At 35.9% G+C, this 22073-nt stretch overlaps 1 protein-coding gene and 1 long non-coding RNA gene across 2 annotated transcripts; one reads left to right on the top strand and one right to left on the bottom strand.

Annotated features, from left to right (window-relative positions):
• Positions 1-3242: 3242 nt before the first annotated feature.
• LOC147919525 (uncharacterized) lies at positions 3243-6535 on the top strand. Its single transcript, XR_015592602.1, has 3 exons — positions 3243-5095; positions 5229-5395; positions 5505-6535. It is a non-coding gene; the product is annotated as an uncharacterized LOC147919525 (long non-coding RNA).
• A 3325-nt stretch (positions 6536-9860) lies between these two features.
• Positions 9861-12074, bottom strand: LOC104771488 (putative inorganic phosphate transporter 1-3). The gene is made up of 3 exons (XM_010496019.2): positions 11946-12074; positions 11319-11739; positions 9861-11202 (listed from the first exon to the last, which is right to left on the bottom strand). Exons 2-3 carry the CDS (start codon positions 11717-11719, stop codon positions 10050-10052), a joined length of 1554 nt encoding a protein of 517 aa, XP_010494321.2. The 5' UTR covers positions 11720-11739; positions 11946-12074; the 3' UTR covers positions 9861-10049.
• Positions 12075-22073: the final 9999 nt, after the last annotated feature.

The raw sequence follows: 22073 nt of genomic DNA, 5'->3' as shown, positions 1-22073 counted from the left end.
TGAATATAATTTAACATTCATACAAAAAAAAAAATACTTATGATTTCAAAGTATTTTTTTTGCTTATTGTCTCAACATGATTACGCTTCAAGTCCTCAAGATTTGCTCTTTCATATGAGTGATTAAACTCATTTTGGGTATGAACATAATCTTCTATCTGTTCCATCACCTCTATATGTGGGATTCATTAAATTCTCCCCCTTGAGATGATGACGCTTCATGTCTATCAATCTCGATTTATATGTGGGATTCATTAAATTCTCCCCCTTGAGATGATGACGCTTCATGTCTATCAATCTCGATTTGAATCCCACTCTGTAATCAATCAAATTCTCAAATTGGGTCATGTATTATATCTTACACTCTTTTGACTTTGAGACTAATTGGGAGACTATAACCCATAGACAATAGTATATATACTCTTCAAGAGCTTTCAATACTTTTTCTACTACTCAATCTCGTAGTAGACTAGTGGAAATTGTCTCACACTAGCTTCTTTCATAATAGTATCTATTGTACTTATTATTCACTTCTAGTGGAGATACTAGTCGACTTAATTGCGATATTATATATATCATATCCACATTCATTGCTACTATTCTAGCAACTTTCGCATTATTGATGTGGCTTTTTTTTCTCTTTTATTGCATAAAGTCATATTCACTTCAAGGAATAGACCAAGCCAATAGAATGTGTTTCATGATTATCATGAACATCTCATAATTTTACTAAGTCACAAACAAGTTTATAATATTTTAAAAATATATATATATATTTTTACTATATCATGTCTATATGACATCAATATTTTTTTGTGACTAATAAAGTATATATTTTCTAATATCTTTCCATGAATAATATTATGTTCATTATATAGTCTTGGTAATAAGTGGAATCAAGTTGATTTGTATATATTCTCTTATAAACTTTTTAGTCATTTGCTTTTTTTAAATTGTACCAAAGATTTAATGATTTTTTTTTATGGTCAAATACTTGGTCTTAAAACTCTTCATAGAAGTGATGCCAAGAAAATATGATTAATAATCATTATTTAGTAATTTGTGACTAAATTTTCAATTTAGTCACCAAACAAGGTTGAATGACATGATTTAAAAATATTTCATCATAATAAAATATCTAATTTTGATTAGATTTAAATTTGTGATTAAAATTCACAAACATTATAAACAGTCATATAAATGAGTGTTAAATAAGTAATAAGCATCATTTATATATGTATATATATATATATATATATTATAATTTATTTATTTTTTTAATAACTTTTTTTTTGTAAAACAATTAAAAAATAATTTCATTATAAAAACTTTGAAGTTTCTACAAAATCATCTCAATTTGTGATTTTCGTGAATGACATTAACACTTAATAAAATATGTGTCAATTTGTTATATATTAAACTAAAGCATGTTACGATTGATCACATATTTAAATCATATTTTGGTATTCTAATGAAATTTTAGTTTCATCTATCAAACTTAATTTATGGATGAAACAATCCTAGATAAAATTATGATCTAGTATGAATAAGGAAATATGCAAGCAATTTAGGGTTTTAGGGTTTTCCTTTTTGTTTATTAAGTTTTCCTATTTTTTTTTCTTTGAATAGAATTATGATTTCTTAGGGTTCCGATTTTAAGGTTTGTTTTTAAGGTTTCATGCAGTCAATTTTCAAACAAGCAGTTAATAAAAATCGGATTTAAACATGGAACAATCAGTTTAATAGCAATTAGTCTATCCTAAGCAATCCTAAACCTTAAGCAATCAGATTTTAAAGTTTTAGGATTTAGGGTTTCAAAATCGGGATTTAGAGCTTAGGGTATCTAGGATTTAAAGCTTTAGGATTTTGTTTGTTGATTGTGTAATTGTAGATTTTAGGGTTCTAATATATTTAGATTTCAAGTTCAATACATGTGTCTGATGGGTTTGATTTATTTACCTTCCACCGATTGGGGTTGAATGGATTGATCCGGGAGCTAAAGACCTCGGATATAACTAGCTTGATCACGAGCTGGTAACAAACCTCGGACTGGTCACAAACACGAACTGATCACGAACAGGAGCTGACCACGAACACGGATTGATCACGAACTTTGAACCGATCGCCGAGCTTGAACGGACAAGGACTTGATTTTCGACGGTTTAGGGTTAGGGGATTTTCTCAGTGGAGTTTAGAACAAACTCGTGCTGATAACGTGTTATGAAAGTAGAGAAACTAGAGGTTGTATTCTCTTGTGTTTTTATTGATTCAATCGAATAAGAGTACATATATATAACAGTACACAAAGCCCTAAACATATTAAGAATCCTAAACCGACTATGAATAAGAGAAGGTGGCCGATGGACCTTATGGACTTGGACATGTGTGGGCCAGTTACGGAGATCTATCCTTAATGATTTACAACAATATTTTTTTTTTGGAAATTCTATGTCAACATATGGTCCCATAAGCAAACAAAAAAATAAAAAATTTAAAAACCAGATTTCTCACTCAGGCCCAAATATCGAGAAACTATCAACCGATTACTGCTCCGACGCCGGCAAAGCTCCAGCTTGCCGGTGTCGGGTTCCTGGTTTCTTCCCCGTTGTCGTTTGCTTGCCCTACTCCTTTCTATTCCTTTGTTGGTGCATATCTCAACCACTTCAAATCGCTCAGAATCATCCTCAAACCATCTCTCCCCCATTGAAAAGCTTTAATTTCCAATCCTCTTCCAGAATTAGATGACAAGGGAGTTCTCTGTCGACCCTCATCCCGATTCAAGCCCTCTTCCCAAATCCTCTGATGAGTGTTGTAAACCTGATGCCTCTCCAAATGCACAGATCTAAACAAATTCTCGCGTTGCCTGAATCTCTCTGTCCGGTGTGTAAGACGACGATGCACGGTGTTGTCGCTCTTTGGATAAGAAGTTCATGTCTGCGAGAAGCTGAGATGACGAGGTTACCTTTGCTCCTCTTAAAACCCTTTTCCACTACAAAGGCTTGGTACTCCAGACCTTCGCCGACCCTGTCCCCACCGGTGTCTAGTGGCTCCAGTCGGAATGTCTACTCGCCATTGTGCCGCCACTCCATCGCCACCTCCTGCTCAGCTGGTGAGATTCTAGGGTTCTTGCTAATGGACCTGTATCCATTGTTAGGACCAGTAGCCACCCTTCGGCCCACTACCAAAAACAATGATCAATGTTCTCATCTTTTGAGGCCCAATTTGTGTACTCAACCTCCTTACTGTAAGAATTACGAACATATGAGAATGAGAAGAATATAGAATGAGATAGAATGATCAAGAGAGAAGGAGAGGAAGAGAGAGCGGCTAGGTTAGAATAGAGGAGATGGAGAGATTCTCATTCCTTAACAAATATTGACCTAGTTACAATCTATTTATATGGATACAAAGAGATCAACAAAAGGAAACTTCTTAAACTATATAAAACGACATATAAACATATATGACTAAGGATTGGCGTGTTCATCTTAATACTCCCCCTCAAGCTTAACCGTATGAAAGCAGTTGAGCTTGGAACTATGAACACCCACCTCATTAAAAACCTTGGTGTATAAAACCCATTTGGGACAAAAACACACTAAGGGAAAAAGAGTATGGGGTCAGTAGTTTAGGGTCTTAGCTTGTGACCTAGTTAGGTCCATGAGCCCGAGTTTGGAGTGTATATACTCGCAAACCTTTGAACTTGCTGTTTTGGTGAAGATGTCTGCCAATTGTTCAGAACTCTCGGTGTGGCATGGTAAGATCACTCCAAGTTGAACTTGCTCCCTGACTTTGTGACAGTCCACCTCTATGTGTTTCGTTCTTTCATGAAATACTGAGTTGGTTACAATGTGAATAACAGCTTCATTATCACAGTGCATTGTGATCGGTTTTGAAGTGTTGATGCCTAGGTCCTTTAAGAGGGCTTTGAGCCACATTAGTTCGGTTGTGAGCTTCCTCATTGCCTTGTATTCTGATTCAGCACTTGAGAGAGAGACCACCTTTTTGTTTTTACTCTTCCAAGTGACAAGGTTTCCTCCCTCAAATGTGCAATAACCCGTTGTTGAGCATCTATCTTCACGATCTCCAGCATAATCTGCATCACTTTATTCTACAAGCTCCATATCTTTATTACATCCTATCCAAATGCCTTGTCCAGGAGCTCCTTTGAGATACTTGAGTATGCGGCTCACCATCTCCCAATGATGTGTTGTTGGCTTTTTCATATGTTGGCTTACCTGGTTCACAACAAAGCATATATCAGGTCGAGTTATGGTGAGATAAATCAGCTTACCTACCAACCTTCGATACTGTTTTACATCTTCAAATGGAGCTTCTTCAGGCTCCCTCTTACGGTTTGATATGTAGTTTTCTTCGAGTGGTGTTTCAACTGGTCGTGATCCAAGCTTGCCTACATCTTTTAAAAGATCAAGTGTGTACTTTCTTTGTGATAGGAAGAGTCCTTCTTCAGAACGACACACTTCTATCCCAAGAAAGTACTTTAGTTCTCCAAGATCTTTAATATCAAATACAGATTTAAGGTACTGTTTGGTATCTTGAATGCCAACTTTTCATTCCCAAAAATGATAATATCATCAACATATATGAGAATGACTATAATACCTCTTTGGCTTGAATACGTGAACAATGTGTGATCAGCTTCTGATCTTCTAAATCCTTTATCAATAAGTGTTGAGCTAAGTTTGTGATACCAGGCCCTTGGAGATTGTTTTAAACCGTAGATGGCTTTCTTGAGTTTGAACACCTTTCCAGGTCCAATAGTGTCTTCAAGACCTGGTGGTGGTCTCATATACACCTCATCCTCTAGTTCTCCTTGTAGGAACGCATTCTTCACATCCATCTGCCACAATTCCCAAGAGAGGTTAACAGCTAGTGAAAGAACTACTCTTACCGTATGAAGTTTGGCTACTGGTGCGAATGTCTCGAGATAGTCTTCTCCATAGGTTTGGGTGAATCCTCTAGCTACAACCCTGGCTTTATATCGTTCTATCCCCCCATCACTCTTGTACTTTATAGTAAATATCCACCGAGATGTCACAACTTTCGTTCCCTTTGGTAAATCAGCTTCATCCCATGTATGATTCTTGACCATTGCGTCAGTTTCATCTCCCACAGCATCCCTCCAAACTTTGTGTTCTTTAGCTTCCTCATAACTTTGTGGAATCCAATGTTGGTCGATTTGAGTAAGAAAGACTTGATGTTCGACAGGAAGGTGTGCAAGAGTGCAGACTTCTTGTATAGGATGAGCCACAGCCTGAGTATTGTAGTAAACACGAGTATTTTTCCTGAGACATTCACTTCTGCGTAGTGGGATAATATCGGTTGCCACCACTTGATGTGGATCCTCTTCTGTTTCAGCTTCTTCTCCTTCTGAGGTAAGGTCATCATCTGATGTATGATCCTCACTGTTATTATTACCAAGTGAGTTTAGATTTTCCTCACGGTTATTGTTAATTCCATCCTCTTCTTGATGTTTTCGAGCAGGTTCTGCTGGTGAACTTCTCACATCTTCAGTTGTTGATTCAGGATGATGTAGCTCAATCAGTTTGTTGTCAGAGGCACTCGGCGATTTACTGATGATAGGTGACGGTTGGGGCTGGTTATCTGCAACTCCAAGCCTCTCTAGAAGGATTCAAAGGTTATTTGCTCTGTCAGTTTGAGAACAGGAGAGATCTTTCAAGTCTTCCCAGTTCTTTTCATCATAGAACCCCTTGGATTCTAAGAATTTTACATTCCTTGAGACCAAGACTCTTCTAGCTTCTGGTTCATAGCATTTATATCCCTTTTGTGTAGTTGAATATCCAATAAACATGCTCTTGACACTCTTAGCATCGAGTTTGTCACGTTGTTCACCTGGTTTTAGGACATAACATACACAGCCAAATACACGTAAGTGATTAATAGATGGTTTAATCTTGTTAAGCACTTCAAATGGAGAGATATCACCCAATATTTTTGTTGGGGTTCGATTGATCAGATAGCATGCTGTGACGACTGCATCTCCCCAGAACTTCTTTGGTACATTTGAGTGAAACATCATGGACCGGGCAACCTCCATAAGATGTTTATTCTTCCTTTTAGCTACACCATTTTGTTGAGGCGTATAGGGGCAACTTGTTTGGTGTACAATCCCATGTTTGGCCAGATGTTGTTTAAACAGATGACTTGTGTACTCCCCACCATTATCTGATCTAAAAATCTTTATCTTAGCATCAAATTGGTTAGTCACATAATTCTGAAAGTTTAGAAAAGCTTCAAGAACTCGATCCTTAGATGGAAGCAAAGTTAACCAAGTGTATTTCGATTTTTCATCAATAAAAGTGACAAAACATTTCTAATTTTCACGAGACAAGCATGGTGAAGTCCAAACATCATAATGAATTAAATCAAAACAATGCTCATACATAGTAGAAGAGTTGGGAAAAACTGTTTTGCAATGTTTACCAAGGATGCAAGCTTCACAATCATTATTTTTAAAAGAAAAACTAGGTAAAACTAGTTGCAGTGCACGAAAATGAGGATGACCAAGTCTAGCATGCCAAGTTGAACAATTTGTCTCATCGATTATTGACTTAAAGCAAGAAGATAAATCAGTGGTGAGATTCGAATCCTCAAGCACATAAAGTTCATCTTTAGTGCTTCCTTTGCCAAGAACTTTACTTGTTTCAATATCCTGAAAATACACATCATTAGGACCAAAGATTGCATAAGAATTAAGATCATTAGTCACCTTCTTAACAGATAACAAATTCGAAGTGAAGCTAGGCATGTAAAACGCTTTAGAGGTTCTATCAAACAGATTTAAATTTTCAATTCCCTTAATCGGTATCTTATCTCCATTTGCTATGATCCCATTCCCTAAAGTTGGTTTGATATCACTAATTAGCTTAGAGTCACTAATCATATGGTGATAAGCTCCAGATTCCACAATAAGAGGTTCATAGCATTAAGAGTGAGATACGCGTTACCAGAAGACTCTTTTAGAGCCTTGATGAGAGCATCAAGATCGGACCTCCTCAGCAGCTCCGAGGAGGCTGCTATTGCTACTCCATTACCTCCAGTGGTTTGAGTCGTCACATGAGCTTGACCTTCACCATATCCACATGTTTGGTTTGCCTTTGGATTAACACTTCTTGGTCGGAGGTGAGGATGAAGATTCCAACATTTATCCTTGAAATGACCCGGTTTCTTACAATGGTCACATATGACACGGTTTTTCCCATCATTTTTGTAGTAAACCTTGTTCGCTGCAGCAACCTCTCCTTTGTTCGCGGTGATAAGATCTCCTTTAGCTCCAAACAGACCAATCGAGCCATGCTCTTTTTCAATTTGATTACACACATCTTCCAGACTTGGAAGTTTATCTGAAGGGAGTATATGTTTGATGAGATCATTGTAAGATGAGTTTAACTTCAAGAGAAGACCAAACACTTTATCTTGCTCACGACGTTTGTTTAGGATCACTTGATCCACCAAGTTAGGTCTTAACATCTCTAACTCTGCCCAAAGAGATATCTCCCAAAATGTTTGGTGAACTCCATCTCTTCTTGATTAAGATTGTTGATGGCTCTCTTTACCTTAAATACACGGCTGAGGTTTGAGACATTCCAAACACATTTTTCAAGGTATCCCAAAGATCCTTAGCCGTCTCGCAGTAAGAATACGACTCGAGGATTGGAGCATCCAAGGAGTTTTGGATAAAAGCCAAAACACTTTGATTCTCTTGGAACCATTTGTCACCATCACAAGCCACGATCTCCTTGTAGCTTCATTCTTGTGTAGTCTTTATCTCCTTTGTAGCTTCATTCTTCTCAATGTGCTTCCAAAGTCCACGACCACACAGCACTGTATTTGTAGTCCTTGCCTATAGCAAGTAGTTTCCACCCTTGAGTGTAACCGGAATGATTAACATTTTGCTGAGATCCATGAGAGATTTTCAAATTGAATTTGGTGCGGAATAAAATGAAAACAAACTAAGATTTTGTATAAAACGAGAGTTACTGCTCTGATACCATGTAAGAATTACGAACAGATGAGAATGAGAAGAATAGAGAATAAGATAGAATGATCAAGAGAGAAGGAGAGGAAGAGAGAGCGGCTAGGTTAGAATAGAGGAGAAGGAGAGATTCTCATTCCTTAACAAATATTGAGCTAGTTACAATCTATTTATATGGATACAAAGAGATCAACAAAAGGAAACTTCTTAAACTATATAAAACGACATATAAACATATATGACTAAGGATTGGCGTGTTCATCTTAATACTTACCAATGTTATCCCTTTGGATACATCCGTTCAAATATCTTGAATTCCTGCTGTCGAATTCTGCTTGGTCATTGCTTTATGAGTGTGTGAATTTGCTGGTCCACTTTCGACAATGTATATCTAGCGTTAGAACTTCTCTACCTAGATCTGTTACTGAGAGTTTTAAGTCAAGTTCAACTTATTTAGTACCGGTTATCCCTGCTTGGTCAAGTCGAGGAATCCTCGGTAGCAGAACATTAGTGTCTTCAGAGTTGCTTGATAGATATGTTTGTCGAAGCCAGTTTATTAGCTCTGTTCGGATGCCTGCTTTGTGTAACCATAACTATGAATCTGATCCGACAGCTTGCTTGAATCCTATTCTTAAACCCTTTGATCCCTTGTATCATCTACTGCCATTGGATCGAAAGCTTGGGTCTGTTGATATTTTCTAGGACCAAACTGACTACAAGTTTTGTGTGGAATCCATTTACCTCCATGGCCATGAGCTACATGTGAGGGATGATCCACCTGCTTTGTTACGATTGGACACCCATTCCCTGCGAATCCCAGTTATAGCTTCACCTAGAATCATGAGGTATGTTCCTAAAAGCGTAAAGTTCTTTGATCCCATGCTCTTGAACCCTCTCATGTTGGCGAAAAACCCCTCAAGTGTTCCCCCCCCCCATGGAACATCCTTTTACAAGCTCAAATGCGTCATCCGCTAAAGCCGCTTATGACCATCCGTTGGTCGAGGATTTCGTGAAGCCTGACTTCGAATACAAATCCACTTTGGTTCCAATAGACTTCTCAAATATTGTAAAACTTTTCAAGTTGAAAATCCCTTTGTTAAGCTCATGGAGCCCTTATCTTTAGCTTTCTATGTCTATCTTGAATCATCTTGCAAGAACTCACCTCTTATTGAGGTTTAGATTGAATGAAAGTTCATGTTTGTCAAAAAAAAAAAAAACATATGGTCCCATTAGTATCATAAATTAATAATAATATAAACTAAAAAATATATGTATATTTCTAAGAAAATTTAGTGAAATTTGATTTTAGTGTTATTTGTCTATTCTTGAATGTATTTTTGTTAGACCTCATCTCTATTTTTCTCGTTGAATCAAAAATTTCTAATGTTGTCTTCTAAAATCGCATCCAAAAATTGTGAAACTATATTAAAAAAAAGAAAATTTTATTATTGGAGTTCATCTCTACTCTAATCTTTCTCAATATAAAAGAAATTTTTAAAATTATGAAAATAAAAAAATCTTTTCATAAATTAATATTTTATTAATTTATCGATAAATTAATCTTTATAAATGTAAGAATTTCATGGTCCTAGTTTTATTAATTTATAGAGGTTTTACTATATAGATATCGAATAATTACGAACTACTAGGTTACAACCGTGGACTTAATCAATAGAGTAGTATTCTTGTGTTCACTTGACATTAAATTGGGTTTTTTATTCCCGACTTTAGCATGTTAACGAAATATTAGTCATGAGATGTAAATAAAATAAACTAAGTACAATTAGTGCTGATAAAATTAAACACTAAAAGAAATTCGTGGAAGTTTTAACGAAACATGCAAATGGTACCAAAAATGAAACTTTATAAAGATTAGAGTACAAAGCATGGATTACAAGATTTGCACTCAGGCAGTAAGATTGAAGTATTCCACATCACAAACTTTCTTCCTTAGTGCATCACGCGAAGGGAAATACAAAGTATTGAAAAGAAAAGAAAAAAATCAAACAAACCACAAACGAACGTGACATTTATCACTTTTCAACCTCAGCTTCACCGGAGAGTTCTTCAAGGGACTTGCCCTTTGGCTCAGGGACAAGGAACGTGAAGAGCATACCAATAAAGTTGATAACACCAAGCACGATCAATGAATTCTTAACTCCAATACCCGGTGGGTATCCTGCGTCTGTCTTGGCTGGATCCTGTGATTGAGCCGCATATAAGAACCCGAAGGCTCCAACAATGGCTCCAGCCTTACCTGTCGCAGCAGATATTCCGTGGCATGTGGACCTTAGTCTAGCTGGGAAGATCTCAGCAGGAACAATGAAAGTGGTTGCATTTGGTCCAAAGTTGGCGAAGAAAAAGGTGAGGGAGTACATAATCACGAATCCGATACGGTTGTCTGGCTTGATCCAGTGGTTGTAAGGGAAGGCAATGGCAAACATAAACACCGTCATGAAGAAGAATCCCATAAGTTGGATTGCAAACCTTCCCATGATATCAATAAATGCGACAGTGAACCAGTACCCTGGGACAGTACTGCAAAGCGCGATAAGAGTCTGTGCCCTAGCGATCTTGAAAACCTCATGAATGGCATTCATGGTGCCTGCCTTTGGAATCCATCCAATGGCCGAAAAAATATCTTTTTGAAACAAATTTTGGCTGTAGAAAGCAATGTCAAGCAAGAACCAAGTTGAGGTACACCCAAGGAGTGGAAGCCCATGGCGTCTTAGGAATTCCTTGGAGAACAATCCATAGTTCAGTTTTGGGTCCTCTGCCCTTTCTTCAACTTCAAGCTCTACTTGTAAGACCTTGGACATGTCTTTTGTGGCTTGTTTAATGTCCTTGGCAACTAAAGCAGTGTAACGTGCGGTTTCAGGCATCTTCATACGCCAATAGAAGGTCATGGCCGCAGGTATAGCGCCAAACATGACAATGATACGCCAAATGTAATCAGCCTCCGGAGGCGTTGAGAGAACCCTGTCTTGGTCATAGGTCGGTGATGGAAACTGTTTGTCGAAAATGGAAGAGACTGCAAGAGCCACAAAACCACCAGCCAAGATACCGATACCTTGCATAGCAAAGACGGCAGCTATGAAAGCCCCACGAGTCTTCTTGTTAGCATATTCAGACATGATGGTGGCTGAAAGAGGGTAGTCACCTCCAATGCCAAATCCGAGCCAAAACCTATACATAACCGTTCAAATGTTAATATTTATATTTTATTTGTTTTTGGAGGTTTCAATATCATGTGCATGATCTCATTTTCATGGATAAAATAGTTTTGACCGTGATAGTTGTACCTGAAAAAGCACAGAGTGGTCATGACACCCTTGGCTTGGTTTCCAAAGGAGAGACCGGAAGCAATAGAACACACGATCATCATGATCAAAGTGAGACCGTAGACCTTTTTCCTTCCTAGCTTGTCACCAAGCCATCCGAAGAAGAGCTGACCAGCAAGAGTCCCACAGAGGGCCACACCATTGACTGCTGCTGCAACATGAGGGGGAAGGGAACCAGGCTTTGCTGACTCCGGATTGAAGTAGTAGAGGCGTCCTAGGAGCTTCGTCACCAAGGACACACAAAAAAGATCATAGGCATCCGTAAAGAAACCCATACCGGCAATGACAATCGCCGTGAAATGATAAAGTTGCGTCTTCGCAACATCGAGTGCTTTTAGCACTCCTAGTTGCTGGTCGGCCATCTGAGTCTATTTTGTCTCTCCTGTTTTCATGCAGTAAAAGTAAAAAGTTACGTATTAAATTTCTTTTTGTAATACAATTTCTTTTTTCAAATTTAAAATTTAATCTAATTATAACAGAAGAGCTTTTGTCGTTATACATATAATGATATAAATAATCAAATCATTTAAACAAGTGCAAATTTATATTTGAATGAAGATCATATTATAAATTTGTACGTAATCTTACCCTCACGTTTTGTTGATTGGTGTTGGAGGACGAGGCAAGAGAGAGAACTATCGAGATTGAAAGAGAGAGATATAGAGGTGGTGAGGGTTATGATTGTGGTGGCTGAGACGGTCGACATTTATAGAGAAGATCGGAGTAGCATAGTCTCCGGCATCTTAAGGGTATATCCACATTTTAATTAAATTTTAATGTGTTTAGCCATCACTTTCGTTACATATCTATCATGCTCTTCTGGGTAATTTGTATGGTCTGCACATAGTGTATCTTCTCTTTAATAATCTATTATTAGTATAGATGACTTCTCTATGAGATTTCTAATCATGGAAGCATTCCATGGTCCAACTTCTTTGATCAATTCTTCCTCTTAATAAATAGCTGTTATCTCAAGGGGACAGTTACGTAATAAGTATGTACGTACCCGTAAATGTCAATCCTATATATTACTCTTTCTCTTTCACAAAAAATGTCATTTTTACACATTTCACAAAAAAAGTAAAAAAACTTAAATTATACATGTTTTTCCCTATTTAATATTTCTTCAGTATTACAAAAGATGATTTTTTAGGAATTATTTTTACATCACAAATATTGATTTTCTGTAATTTTATTAATCAACTAATGCTAAGAAATTGTAGATTTCAAGATTCATTAATTGAGAATTTAAAATTTTGATGAATTATTATTGGTTAATAGTTATAAGAAATATTTTTTATGAATAAATAATGTATTTATAGCTAAACATTAAATGTTTTTTTAATTTATGTAAAAATCATATAATCATCCTTTGTGATAGAGAGGAAGTAAATGGTTATTGATTTAAATTCAATGAAATGAGTGATATGCTCAAATTAAACCCTAGAGCTACTCTCTCAAATTAAGAGGACAATGTAGTACTTAGGGGTCGAATTCTACAAAGAATCTAAATTACACAATAAATTATAGAGTTTTATGATTAAGCTAAACAGATTAATTTTAATTGAAATAACAATGCAAAATATTAAATAAAACTGTTGTAAATTCAGAAAATCAAAAAGGTAGGCCTAGGGAATTTCTCAAGAAATTATGAAATATTAATTTAATCAATAAATTAGGATTCAAGCAATTAAGATCAGATCTAGAACTCTAAACACTTCTGTAAAATAAATCAGTTCTCACTGTAAATATTATCTAAATTTAAAACCAAAAAATCCAAATCTCTTTGCAAAATTCTAGGTAATAAATCAGCTTTGAAAACAGTTTTAGATTGTTCACAAAATTATTAAATCAAATCTCTTTGCAAAAAGTAATTTTGTTCATCAAAAGTTTTTATCAGGAAAATCAATTATATTCTCATATCAATTTATTTTCCTAAGGTATTAATTCTAGATGGCCAATCAAAGATTAATATGAAGAACAACCTATGATGAAGACCTAGAAAGATAAAGAATCCTAAATAAACAGATCTAATAATTCATAAAATCCCTGTGAAAAACCCTGAACCTAACAAGCAAACTACTCAGACATGCTTAATGAAGAACAAATCATCATTCCGAATAATAAGCAATTGAAATTAAAAAGAGTAAAAGGGAGTTCAAGAATTTCTTTTCTACAAAGCATATCTCCCTCTCCAAAGCTCTCAAAATCTCACAGGGTTGCAGAAAAATAAAAACTTGGTAGAATAAAACTTAAAGGTTTGTAAAACCTAAAAATACTATTAATATGTCCTAAAACACGTCAGGGACTTGTGTTGCAATTATGGAAAACTTTGGGTAAATTTGTAAAACTTCCAAATTTGTGATTCTTCATCGGCTGAACATGGTGTCGATCGATGCTAAGGTAGTGTCGATCGATACTCCCTCTCTGTTTTGACTCCAAGTTCGTTTCTTCGGGATTAATGCTCCAAAATGATCGAAATTGCTCCACTATACTCCATCCATGCTAAAATCCAAGAAAACCTGTAAAGACTGAAAAACATCCTAGAAAACAAATCAAAAGACTCTAAAAGACTCTTTATATCATAGTTAAAAACCACAAAAACCATAATATATCAATGAGCTTTGAGTTTAGGAGTAAATTAGAAAATAAGCTTAGATATATCAACTCCCCCAGACTTAGCCTTTGCTTGCCCTCAAGCAAAACATAAGCTTAGACATATGAAAGAGGTTTGAAAACAGGAAACTCACTCAATTGCATGATGATTTTTATTCGCACTCTTCATTTACCTGACTCAAGAACTTACTTCTTATACTCAACCATGATAAGCATCAACATTCCTTACTCAAATCCCATAATCCTTTGGAATCTCTGAAATCGCCATTGTCATCTCATTACATAAATTAAAGCAAGTACAGGTGAGTTATTACCTTGGGTGTATTCATCAGTGGCATATGGACTCTCTTCAAGCCAAGAAATTCTTCATACATCTCCTTTCCTCTCCCTTTTATCACTTCCAAGGAGTAGATTTCTCCCAAATTTTTTTTTCTTTTTCTTTTTTTATCAAAGGTGTAAGCGAATACCGAGGTCATCGGTAATTTACCTACCCCTCGCTTCCAAGCTTTGTGTGATCATTTGACTCAAGAGTAGAATACTGAGGTCACAGGTAATTTACCTACCTCTCTAAGCTGATCAAAATCATCTCATCTTTTTATTCTCTTTTTTTTTGAACACTGAAGGGAAGAGAGAGGGGAGACATACTTTGAAAAATTTGCACAGTCTTGTATGGCCCGAAGAAGAAGTCTAGTCCACTGATTTCCAACCCCAAAGTAAGTGATTAAGTCCGGTTAAAATCCTGATAAAAGTTGAGACAATTTTAGATCAATCAGATATCCATTGAATAATGGCTCTCAGGATTGTTGATAAGGATCATAGTCTTTCTAAGCTTCAGTTCTGAGATCAAGCATAGTAAAATAATCATTAGAGTGTTAGCCAAGTAAGAGAAATCATTAATCAAGATCATAATTCCCAAAGGCAAAAAGAAAATTTTGAAAAATTTGACTCAAACTTTATGGTTTTGACTAACACAACTGAAACTCAAAAACTAAAACATAGTTAGTAACTAACCTCCCCCCAGACTTAAACAACACTGTCCCCAGTGTTATCAAGCCTAAGATTGGCAAAATAAAGATAAATGAAAATCAAAAGAAAAAGAAAAACCTACCAGTGGGTTGCCTCCCACTAAGCGCTTGTTTTTAGTCATTAGCTTGACTTGGCTGGAACTCAGGCATTCGATGAATCAGAACGTGGCATTGAATGCTTCTGAGAGAATGTCCTCTTCATCCAAGGTGGTGTATAAGCTTTAGGTGCATGAGGTCTGCTAAGGATGTGAGGAACAGGACCAGGGCGGGATTTAGGGATGGGTTTGCTTCTCTTATGTCCTGCAAAATCATCAACAGAAGAAACAAGCGCTCTACAATAATCTTATGGCTTAGTTAACTGCAAAACAGTTTTTGTATCCTTGAAGATCTTATTGATGATAAGAGGAGTTTTGGGTAAAGAATATGCATACCTTTGCCTTACCTGAGGACCTTGGAGTGTGGAGTGGGGGGCTTTCTGTCTGGGGACAGCTTTCTGACTTGAAGCATCAGTTGTGGACAAGTTCAGTCTCGGATGTGGAGGAGTGTCGACCGATGCTGATGGTGTGTCAATCGACACTGAGCCTGTTGCTCGTGTGGCAGAAATTTTTTCAACAGAAAAAGTCTGTCCATCAATAGTAGGAGCCCTCCTCAGCTTATCCATCTTAAAGTTCATACTCAAACCATCCACATTTAGTGCTATGTGCCCCTTCTTCACATCAATGATGGCACCAGCTGTAGCCAAGAAAGATCTTCTCAAGATGAGAGGATCGTTAGGTTCTTTATCATACTGCAGCACCACAAAGTCAGTGGGAATCATGAAGTTCCCAACCTTAACTGAAATATCCTCTAAAACACCTTCAAGAATTCTTCGAAAGCGATCAGCCAAGATAAGAGAAATCTGAGTTGGCTTGAATTATGTCATCCCAAGTCTCACAGCAACAGAATGTGGCATCGAGTTGATACTGGAGCCAAGATCACAAAGTGAGTGAGAAAATCTTCCTGCTGAGATTGAGCAATCAAGTACAAAGCTTCTAGGATCTGGTAACTTCTTAGCAGTCCTACACTGAATCATTGCACTCATTTTCTCAGAGACAACCACTTCATGCTTTCTCTCCTTCTTCCTTTGAATAGGCTGGTTCAACAGAATTGCACTAACATCCTTAGTTAGCAAAGCTCCTTCTTCAGGGCTCAAACCATTGGATACCATTCTCTTAACATAGCGCTTAATCCCAGGAGAAAATTTGACTGCATCAACCAAAGGTATCTCTATCATCACCTTGTCCATCATTGCCTTGCATCTAGCTTCCTCCATCTCCTGCTTGGACTTTCTTGGCTTAGGAAAATGAATTTTAGGTTGGTACAGCCTCTCAACTACTGGAACCTGAGATTTTGCAGTTCCTGGTTCCGTCTGAGATGAGTGTCGACCGACACCATCATCTGGGTTCGACAGATTTATCGAATTCTCTCCCTGTTCTGCAGAAGCACATTCACCATCATCTTCATCTCTCACTGATATGGCAGTGTAAGCATGCTTAGGGTTTGACTCAGTTCTTCCAGGAAGAAAACCCTCTTGTCGTTTGACAGACTCATCAGTCTGAATAACTTGATTCTCTAACTTCTTGACATAAATGTTCAATGCTTCTATCTTCCCATTCAGCTCAGTGTAGACATTGTCAATCTTTCCATTGAATGTCACTGTCAACTGCTCCTGACCCTGCAAAAGTTGCTCTAGCATAGCTTCCATTCTACTCTCAGAAGAAGTCTGTGGAGGAGGAGACTGATAAGATGAGTTCTCATAGGTTCTAGTATAACCATTGTTCTGTTGCTGCTTCTGGTAATCCGGTTTGGGAGTATAACCTGAAAAGTTCCCACTGTAAGGCTTGTTGCTTTGCTGATTACCGAATCTCTGACACTGATTCCCATATACAAAGTTGACATCTGCTTCTTCATTCCTAGTCTCAGGTTGTGGCTCAAATGATTCAACTTCAGCAGCAAAGTGAACTGATTTCTTACCAACTAGGAGATTGTGAACTGAATCAACCTTAGCATTAATAGAAGCTAGCTGGTTTGAATCAAATCCTCCATGCAATCTCTTCCTTTCAGTATATGCTCTCTTAGAGCTATTGCTGGAAGCCAAATTCTCAATCAAAGCTTCAACATCTTCTGGAAATCTTGTCTTGAAGTTTCCATGGCTTGCAGCATCCAAAGCTAGCTGATATTCCCAGTCAATTCCTCTGAAAAAGATACTCAACAGCTGCACCCTTGAAAAACCATGGTGTGAACAGTCCCTCTGATAGGCTTTGAATCTCACCTAAGCTGCCTTGAAAGCCTTATCTGGTCTCTGTTTGTAAGAGGACAGCTTGACTCTTAGCTCATCTGACATTGCATCATCATAAAAGTAGTTGAGAAAAGCCACTTTAGCTTGTTGCCAAGATGTCAAAGATCCAGCTGGCAACTATTTCAACCATTGGGATGCTTCTCCTGCAAGTGAATATGGGAAAAGCTTGCAGTAGATGTAGTCTTCAGTCACTCTATTGGCTTTGATACTAGTCACCAGGTCTTCAAAGTGTTCAATATGATCCAGAGCCTTCTCATTTGGCAAGTTAGAGAAGGGTCTTTGTCCAACTAGCTGGAAGTATGCAGACTTCAGCTTAAAGTCATTCCTTGGAAATGGAGGTGGAACAATTGCAAAGCGATTTTCATACATCAAATCAGCTCTGTTGAAGTCTGCAATAGTCCTGATCAGATCCCGGTTTTGATCCTGTCTTCGAACTGGGTTCTGGACGTGGTTGGCAGCTCCACGTATGTCTACTGCAGGTGGGTGTCTATCGATACCCTCTTGTTGGTGTCGATCGACACCAAGATTCGGCTCAGCTTGCTGGTTTATGACAGCCTGCTCGTTGACAACAGGTTCAGCAATCACATTGCCTTCTGCATCAAGCTTTTGGCCCTGCTCATTGCGCAAGTGGCCCTCTTGATCCCTCAAAGCACCATTCTCATCACGCATCAGAATGATTGGGTTAACCATCTTCAAAGATTTGACTGCTTTTCTGTTCTCACGCTCAAGTTTTCCAAACTCTTGGTTTGAAAGATTCACAGTAGGACCAGTCTTGTTGCTCCTTGTGTGAGGTCTAGGAGGCATGCACCTGAAACACCAAAGAGAAGAAAAACCAAAACGTGTAAGTAGAAAATAAAAAGAAAAATTTAGACGAAATTAAAAACTCAAATCTAATGGTAGATCAAAGAGTCTCCGGCAACGGTGCCAAAATTTGATATGCTCAAATTAAACCCTAGAGCTACTCTCTCAAATTAAGAGGTCAATGTAGTACTTAAGGGTCGAATTCCACAAGGACTCTAGATTACACAATAAATTATAGAGTTTTATGATTAAGCTAAACAAATTAATTTCAATTGAAATAACAATGCAAAACATTAAATAAAACTGTTGTAAATTCAGAAAATCAAAAAGCTAGGCCTAGGGGATTTTTTAGGAAATTATGAAATATTAAATCAATCAATAAATTAGGATTCAAGCAATTAAGATCAGATCTAGAACTCTAAACACTTCTGTAAAATAAATCAGTTCTCACTGCAAATATTATCTAAATATAAAACCAAAAAATCCAAATCTCTTTGTAAAATTCTAGGTAATAAATCATCTTTGAAAACAGGTTTAGATTGTTCACAAAATTATTACATCAAATCTCTTTGCAGAAAATAATTTTGCTCATCAAAAGGTTTTATCAGGAAAATCAATTATATTCTCATATCAATTTATTTTTCCAAGGTATAAATTCTAGATGGCCAATCAAGGATTAATATGAAGAACAACCTATGATGAAGATCTAGAAAGATAAATAATCCTAAATAAACAGATCTAATATTTCATAAAATCCCTGTAAAGTACCATAAACCTAACAAGCAAACTACTCAGATATGTTTAATGAAGAACAAATCATCATTCTGAATAATAAGCAATTGAAATTAAAAAGAGTAAAAGGGAGTTCAAGAAATTCTTCTCTACAAAGCAGATCTCTCTCTCCAAAGCTCTCAAAATCTCACAGGGTTGCAGAAAAATAAAAACTTGGTAGAATAAAACTTAAGGATTTGTAAAACCTAAAAAATACTACTTATATGTCCTAAAACACGTCAGGGACTTGTGTTGCAATTATGAAAAACTTTGGGTAAATTTGTAAAACTTCCAAATTTGTGATTCTTCATCGGCTGAACATGGTGTCGATCGATGCTAAGGCAGTGTCGATCGACACTCCCTCTCTGTTCTGACTCCAAGTTCGTTTCTTCGGAATTAATGCTCCAAAATGATCCAAATTGCTCCACTATACTCTATCAATGCTAAAATCCTAGAAAACCTGTAAAGACTGAAAAACATCATAGAAAACAAATCAAAAGACTCTAAAAGACTTCTTATATCATGGTTAAAAACCACAAAAACCATAATATATCAATGAGCTTTGAGTTTAGGAGTAAATTAGAAAATTTAACATTTAAATCACTCTGGAAATGTAGAATGACACTCTTTTTGAAACAAATTTTTTCCCCTAAAATAATACTTTTTGTGAAACGGAAGAATTAATTGACAATAAAATTTGAAAATAAAATTTAATTTCTAATATGAGTTAGATTTATTAATAACTATCTATATCTACACATCTATTAATAAATCTCTATATATGTGCATATATATGATATATTTAATGTTAAACTTTTGATTTGTTGAAATTTATTTGGTCCAATGGTTGATCAGTTTAATCAATATTTTTCAACCAATAGGTCTGGGTTTTGAATCACATATATTACGATTTATTAATAAATTACAAGTTAATGGAAGCAAGTTCATAAGAAAATTTTCAGCTTTTTGTAATTATAACTGTTGGCTGTAATTTCACGCATTTATATGAAAATTTTAAGGAAAATTTTAATAGGGCGGAATAAATTAAAGAAAAAAAAAACTTTGATTTTCATTTTGAGAAACCTATCCCGGTAATGATTTTACAGGTGTTCAACCTTCAACGGTAATAAACTCTCCTTGTACTTGTTGTAAAAAGGTTGAAATTTCGAAAAGATGGTATTGCAAAGTGTTTATTACCATTAATACTGTTTCCTTAATATTATTATTACCATTAATAAATTTTGATGCATATCATCCACTTCTTTTGGTGCAGAAAGAAAAATAAAAAACCATCCACTTCTTTTGGTCAAAAGATTTCGCCGTATTTTTTCAGAGAAATTATTAATTTATTAGAAAACCTTTAAAAAATATAGTCGTTGTATTTTATTCATCTGCCATGGAATGTCGAAAAATTGGTTGTTTTGGCAGTTCTTTAATAACTTTTTATAGTCCTGATTTTTTTTTGTCAGTATTTTGATTGCTATTGTTGTCGACAAAACGTATTTCATTTTGATTCTCGGAGTTACTGGTTTGACTTTAGGCAAACGTAATCGATATGTTCATGTGAGTTTTCATGTTACAAGTTTCTTTTATTTAATTACCTCATAATTTATTGCAAACCATCTAACAAGTTATCTTATATATATGACAAATCACGTATCTCAATACTCTGGTCCACTCTAGTTGCAACTTAGATTAATTAAAACATCATTGTCCATAAAAAGTCAACCCTTTTCGTAAAAGGAAAAAATAAGACCACAAAACTTTAGTCTGTGTGAAACAAAAGTGAATTATGTTAAATGTTATTTTAGAAACTATGTCCAAATTAAACAATTTTAGAGCTAGATATTTGTGGGTCAAAACTAATTCAAGTATCAAGTAACAAGGCTCCCACTAAAAAAAGCTGAGCTATGTATTCATACGTAGTTTACAATTTTATTTTATGCATCATGGTATATACTCCATATCAATACTATATAATGCAGTTTTACAGTTAATGCAAAACCTATACGTGCATTATTTTAATAGCTGTAGCAATCACAACAAATCATCTTTGTTAATTACTACTAGTATAGTAGTATACAGTTGCTGCAAAAGTCAGCGTCGTATTGCTGTATCAATTTGTTATTTGTCGATCAATGAGACAACCGGGTAAAGTCAGACAAAACGATATTTTTAGGCTGTGAAAAAAAAATAAAAACTTTTTGCCGAACCGACCTGGAATTCGTAATTTTGTTTGGGCTAGTTTTTTTAAAGACCGAACCCCGAACGATCGTGTTTTGATTTAGTTAAAAGGTGGCACATCGTAAGCTTTTAATGACAGATTTAATACTTTGTTGAAAAGTCATCACAATATTTTTGCAAGAGTTTTTTTTTTTTTGTTTTGTTTTTTAATAGGAAACAATTCTTTGGAGATTAGAAATCCAAATCAGATTTCGACAACATCCAGCAATACTTTTAAATGCTATAACTCAAGTGTACAAACAAATAGAATAGAATTAGATAATTGACTTGATGCAATTGACGGAAAAAAAAAGACTGTTATTTTTAATGAAAATATATATATATATATATATATATATATATATATATTATATATATAAATTAATAATATAGAAAAATATATATACTATTTTGAATAAAGTTATGGAAAGTATAATAAAAAATGCAGTTGCCTTAAGCTCGTATGGCGTATAGTATCAGGTTCGGATTCACTTTGGGTCGCCTGAATATCGAGTACGTTTCTTAAAAACAATACCTTCCGGACAATAAAGGAGAATACAAGTGCAGGATCATTGACGTGGAGAAAACTCTTGAAATATAGATATATAGCAAAACAATTTCAGAAGGTGGAAGTGCATAATGGAAGTTCATTCTGGTATGACAATTGGTCGAGCATGGGAAAGCTTGCATGAGGTCACAGGCAGCAGAGGTTTTATTGATATGGGAATTCCGTCTACAGCCACAGTTGAGGAAGCAAAAAGATTACAATAGACAACATTATCGCACTGACAATCTGAGACAAATAGATCAAATGCTGAGTAATGATATCTCATTATGGAGAACCTTGAATGATATGAAGATAAAAGAAGAACTTTGATAAACTTTGATTCTTTATTACAATTTCAGGACACCTTACAATCTTGAGTCACATTGTCTTATATA

Source organism: Camelina sativa, chromosome 20 (genome assembly GCF_030686135.1).
Source record: "Camelina sativa cultivar CO46 ecotype springtype chromosome 20, ASM3068613v1".
Taxonomy (NCBI): Eukaryota; Viridiplantae; Streptophyta; class Magnoliopsida; order Brassicales; family Brassicaceae; genus Camelina; species Camelina sativa.
The sequence above is the reverse complement of the archived record's forward strand: the minus strand, read 5'-3'. Positions and strand labels throughout refer to the sequence as shown.

Bases quoted from the DNA above. Each gene is read 5' to 3' on its own strand.
- LOC104771488 (XM_010496019.2), bottom strand. From the start codon at position 11,719: ATGGCCGACCAGCAACTAGGAGTGCTAAAAGCACTCGATGTTGCGAAG. The intron at 11,203-11,318 runs GTACAACTATCA...GGTTATGTATAG, and splicing joins ACCACTCTGTGCTTTTTCAG to GTTTTGGCTCGGATTTGGCA.